This window comes from Thalia democratica, chromosome 8 (assembly GCF_965202585.1).
Source record: "Thalia democratica chromosome 8, ktThaDemo2.hap1.1, whole genome shotgun sequence".
NCBI lineage: Eukaryota > Metazoa > Chordata > Thaliacea > Salpida > Salpidae > Thalia > Thalia democratica.
Window position 1 is genome coordinate 23,774,066 of NC_139172.1, and position 6,303 is coordinate 23,780,368.

The 6,303-nt window shown below is 22.3% G+C and overlaps 1 protein-coding gene across 1 annotated transcript in view; it reads left to right on the top strand.

Moving 5' to 3' along the window:
- The window catches only part of LOC145843042 (uncharacterized), a 39,575-nt gene extending 34,306 nt beyond the window's left edge, over nt 1–5,269 (top strand). The window contains exons 19-20 of the mRNA XM_082950509.1: nt 3,302–3,550; nt 5,254–5,269. Of these exons, the coding sequence (XP_082806635.1) occupies nt 3,302–3,550; nt 5,254–5,269 (265 nt within the window). The remainder of the gene's footprint in view (nt 1–3,301; nt 3,551–5,253) is intronic.
- The last annotated feature ends 1,034 nt before the right edge of the window (nt 5,270–6,303 follow it).

A 6,303-nucleotide genomic window follows, 5' to 3' on the forward strand; every position in this document is an offset into this window, starting at 1 on the left:
AACAAAATTGTTTAATGTAGAGCGAGCAACTTTATAAATTATTTACTAAAGCTAAACAATTTTTCTTTTTTGACATTTTCAGTCAAAACCGTTACTATAGTTAATTTAATCATAATAAGCTTAGCGTTAATATTCAAAAAATAGCTTTTATATGAAGTGAAACATATTTTACATCTTAAATAGCATTTGTTTTAAAAATGAGAATAGTTATTCACTATATATAAAAGCTACTTAAACATTAAAATGCAAAGCATAAAACTATTACTAGTTTTAATATAATTACTTACTTTTACTAATATGAAATATATAAACATTAAAATTATAGTTTAACACATAAAGAAATGTAAGGTTATTTAAATTTATAAGTTTGAAAAATATTAAATTAATAATCAATAAAACAATCAGATTTTTAAAGAAAAATTTTTATTAAAAAACAAATTAATTTTTATTAAAACTTGGTATTCATGAATTGATCTGTTTATTAAGCTGTCCTCAAAGATATTCAGAAAACTTTAACTCTGAGAGCAAAATGCTTATTTTTAAAATATAAGTCTAAAAACTTGAATATGCAGCAGTATCTGTTCAGTAACTAGGTACTCAACAATGATGTTTTATATATTTTTTTAGTATTGAAAATATACAAAGTTAAAATGTATACGCTTGTTTTATTTAAAAGAATAACTAAAGTACATTATGTATGTAACTGTTAGAAAATTGAATGTGTTTTTATTTATAACTTAGTTTCATTAGCAAAAAGTAATAAACTTATATCGAAAAACAATTTCTAAAATTAAAAAAAAAAACTCGTCAGTAATTAAGAGTTTTATATATAACTTTTTATTTAACGTTGAAAACATTATAACCTTCAGGACTTTCATAAATAAAAATTGATTATCAACTTAAAACAACTTTTTGATTGTCTAAAAATTTGAGGTAATTAACATTTTATAATTATTATTCTAATACTTCTTGCGCTAACTAGTTAAATAATTAATTTAAAATGTAAGCAAAAGTAAATAATTATTTAAGGCAGATGTAAATTAGTTGTTATGGTGTTAAAGTTTTGAAAAACAATAATATAAATGATATTAAAACGCCACAAAATAATTTGAAAATAAACTATTTACAAAATTTCTTCCAAAACATTATTTAATACTAACATTAAAAAATTAAAAATGTTCAAAAAAAATACGTTTAATGTTTGCTAAACTTTTTTTCGATAAAAGTTTCAATCAAGTAAAATACTATTACTTGTTTTATTTTAATATTTTACGTTTAAAACACTTACATAGATTACTAGGAATTTTTCTACCTCATATCATTAAAAAGTTATATTTGTTTACTATATTGGATTAACCTTCTTTTTAAAATAAGTTATAGAAGACTTTAAAAAGAATTATTACAACTTAATTTTTTTTTATTATAACATATTACATAATAATTATATATATAATAGATGTTAAAATTCGTGTGATGTTCTTATTTGTAAGTGTTGAGACTTGCTTAGAAAATAGTTAGTATAAAACATACTAATCTTGAAATTGAGGCTGTTTTTGATTTTTATAGTGATTTAAAAATGAGGATTTTTGTAAAAAATGAACGTTTTAACATAAGTTTTTTCAAAGTATAAAGCTTATTTGTATTTAAACTTTTCATACCAAAAGTTAATCGGTTTCAAATCTTGCTTTGAACATATTTGGTTTGTTTTGAACATTTCAAACACAGCTTTTTTGAACACATATATTTAGCACATTAGCTATAAACACAAATAGTAAATAGCTGACTTTTTTCAATTTTTTTACAGTTTGTTAAGTCAGAAGTTTTCAAGAAAGCACGTTGTCTTATTTTACCGCATAAAATTTCCTAGTATTAGACTGTTTGTGTTAATTTGTATGAAGTAAGTAAAAAATTTATCATTGTTGATATATTATATATTTCATTTTCAAAAATTATAAATCGTTATAATTTTTTTAAACAATACAACAATTTTGTATTTGTTTTAACAAACTTATTTTCTACAAGATAATAACTTATTTGTTAAAAAAACTTATATTATGATATTTTTTGTTAATTATTAGGGTAAATCTCATTAAATTAAAAAATATCTTTTTTTTTGAGGAAATCAAAGAAAAAAAAACCTTTTTTTTATGTTTGCAAAGTTGTTTGCTTTCTATTATTACAATTTTAGACTTGGACAATTATTCAAGAAAAAATATATTTTAAAATAGAAGGAAATTTTTTGTTGTTAATATCAGTATTGTTAAAATTATTATTGTTTTTTTCTGATTAAAAGCACAAAATTTACAATACTTATATTCATGTTTTCATTTTTAAAGGTTAAGTTCAGTTATTGTAAAAATCTCTTCTTTAAAATTCTTAAAAATTTTTTACAATAGTTTATTTAACTATTCAAGTGTAAAACTATTTTAACTGCTCAAGTTAAATTATTAGATAAAATGAAAATTACGTTTTTAGCACAAAATACTTATAAAAAAATTTCGTAAAAATATATCTGCGTATTACATTTTACTTTCTTTGAAAAGGTAATTCAAGTATTTATACGTTTGTTATTAGTGTTGTTTATCTCCTTTTAAAAGTTAGTTCAAAGTTATATATATTTTTTAGTTCTTATGTTACTAAAAAAAAGATTAATAGTACATTATAAAACACAAAATTTAGTTAATTTTCGTTTAGTTTTATTTTCTTTTATTTTTCATTACCTTAAACTGATTGTTTTACTACTAAAGATTTAAATATTTAAATAATAAAAAAATATGTGTAAAAGCTCGTGAGAAAATTTATAAGCATGTGGTGTACGACTCAAAAACCGAAAGGTTTCTTTGTGCACCAGGTCTTTAGACCAAACTTTTTGAGCGCTTTTTTTAACCGTTCAATAAACAATACTAAATCGAGTTACGTAGCCAAAGAAAACATTAATTACAATACTTTAGTAACAGAAAAAAACTGATCATTTTCTTAATATTAAAAAAACTATTATAAGATGAGAATACTGAACTCAATTTTTTAAACTTACAAAAGTTTAATATAAAGTTTTAGAGGTAATTATTAATAGTTAAAAAACTCTTTTTATTCTAGTTGTTTAAATTTGTCACGTCAAAAAAAGATTTATTTTGCTGTTTAATTATTGTGTTTATAAAACAATGTTTCTTTTTTGATCTTTACGAAAGATTAGCTAACATTTATTAAAACATTTATAAGACCAGTAATCTAAATAAGTTGAGAAATAACATCGAGAGTTTTGCAAATCTGAGGTCCAAATTTAAAGCTCATTTTTTCACAGCTGTTGGAACCCACACTGCTTTATAATAACTGACAAGAAAACGAACTACGACGATTTGTTGAGGGGAATATCAGATAACTGCTCCGTCAACACGGCATACGAGTTTTTTCCTCAATTCATATCGAAACCAAGCACCACCACTACTACTGCTATGATGACTTTACTCAAAACTAAAAAGACAAAACTGGCGTCACTTGCTGCAGAAACAGAAAACTTGTCCACGTCAATAAGCTTCTCTTTTAAAACACTGTTTTTTATTTTGATGATACAAACTTTTATTTTATAGTAAAGACTAAAAAAATTTTTTTAAACATTAAAAGCCTATGGATCTAAGTTTAAGTTACATTGTTTGTCTGAAAGATGTTAAGCAAAACTTTTAATTTAACTGTTACATATATAACAAATATACTGATGTTAGTTAGTTTTAAACATCTTGTTTATCTTATATGTTTAAGGCAATATTTTCTAGATGATATAGTTTTAAGAGGATCGTTTTAGTTTCAGAATGAAATTTTTTCTAAATAAAAAAATCAAACTGCAACATCTTAAATTTTATCAAATTATTTTTTTCTCTTGTTTTAGAACTTCAATTTAAATTTTTTATCTTACAGTACATATTTTCAATCAAACGTTTTCTTTTTGTTTTTTTTTTTACTAAAAAACGGATTTACCATAAGTGGCAACAACATTTTTTATATAGCTTAGCAATAAGTGAATGAAAAAAAAAAATGATTAAAGTGTTTATTAATTAAATTAGATTTATTTCAAAACAGGCTTTTTGAAATATAGACTTGCCTACGCCCAAACTAAACTTTATGAAACAATTTTAGTTAATTCGTATCAATTACTTCAATTTTAATTATACCTCAATTAAAAGAAATATTAAAGTAAAGCATGCTAAACTATTTTTAAAATTCAAAATTGTAAAATCTGCTAATCAATATAATTTACTTAAAGATAAACAAGGTGGTGAGCTAAATAAAGCTAATGTGTCAAGTTACATTCGCTTTTGTTGGGAAAAGTTTTTATAAATATGTTTTAACAGCTCTTTAATTGTTAACAGATCCCACATTCTTATTTATCACTTTATATACTAGTGGTTGACGATAAGGTTAGATATTGCGCGGCCGAATAAACCGCTTTACCACATGTAACCGACTTATTTTAAAGTTTTTTTTGCTACCAGTAATAAATATTTTTTTCTAAATTAGACATTTTTGTTAAAAAACTAAAAAGTTTTTATAGTTGTACTGATTAACATTTATTTATTAAAAAAACCTTGATATAATATGTTGTTTACTTTAATTGTTAATTTTTAGTATATATCTTAACTTATAAGATGAATTCTAGTAAAAAAACCATTAAGAAGTTCTGAAAACATAAATATTTTTGAAAGCAATTTTAACTTTTTTTATTGTAAGATATTAAAAACATTTTAACATAAAGAAAGACCTATAAACCTTTAAACCTTTAAAAAACTAAGTAAAATCTTAAAAAACTTAACCTTAAGTTAAATTATCGAACAAATAGGTTGCATTTATTCATATTTAAAAAGCAATAAACAGTTTTTGTTAGTTTATCAACAATTAAGTAAACACTGAGTTCATAACTGTTTTACTCAACAATACATTTAAAGCTTATATTTACTTTTTTATAATCGAATGCTTCTAAAGTCATATAAACTAGTATATGAAACAAGATAGCTAGGTTCTTTTTAAGCAAAGTGTCATCATTAACAAAGCTGACAAAATATTTATGTGTATGTAGTTATTATAATAAGTTTAAACACTTAAATTTAAACCTAACTCAATCTTTTTTTTTAGTTTACATTGCTGCCTTACTTTAAAAGAAAAAATTATATCTATTTCAAGCTGTTGTACAAGCATTTTTATCAGTAAATATAAAATGTTTCATTTATACAAAATTAACATAAACACAATGTTACACTTCAGACGTACTTTTTACTGAATTTCTTAATCATTTACTCAAATTAAAAAATACTTAAACACAATAGCGTAAATGAAGTTTTGATAAATGGCAAACTTATATTCTTTAATATTTTTAGAGTATTGTTTTACTTTTAAAAGTATTCGTGATAAATATTGAGAATCTCTAATAAATATTGTAGCAACAAGAGCAACAAAAAAAAACAAAAGCAGTCTTTACAAAAAAAAAAAAGTTTTAACTATTTACATAGTGTGCTCAGAATTTAGTATCAGTTAATTTGATTTCCACTGTGTTTAAAACATTTAAGAAAAACTAAACAATTGGTTTTTGTGTGCCTATGTACAAAGTAGTGTGCAGAGACCAATTGCTTGTCTACATAAACTGATAGAAGTAGTTAAGTGTTTTTTAAACTGGTAAACAGATATATTTCTAAAATCTTTTTTTGCTAACTTTAGGAAGTTATAACATATTCCATTTTATCTGCAAATGCCATTAAACTGTAATAGCTATGATTTTTTGTTAGAAATATGTAAACAAATAACGAGCCCAAAATCTTTTTATTCATTTATCTACGGTGTAAAGTTTTTAAAAGCTAGTAAAGTTAAGGTTTAAATAACGAATAAGTATAAATAAAAATATATACTTAATATTATAAGTTTTAAATTTAACAAAATATATTCATATATAAAGTTACTAGCGACAAAAACACTGTTTAATGACATGTTAAGTAGCTAGTAAATAAAATTACGTTCGAAGCCAATAAAGAAATTACTTAAAGTTTTTTATAAGGTTGAACAACAAGTAATGTTCGGAAAAAACAAAACATTTATCCTTAACTATATGTTCAAATCGAACTAGCTCTATTTTGTATTTCAAAACATTTTTATTTGGATAGAACATTTGTTAACTTTGCATTAGTTGAATTACCTTTTTCTTTTATTGTCTGACTTAAACTTTAAAAAAACTATTTTAAATGATTTAGATGAAGAAGTTATTAAATGTATATAAATAATAATGATGAAGTTGTCGCATGCTTTTTTATGATGTATCAATTT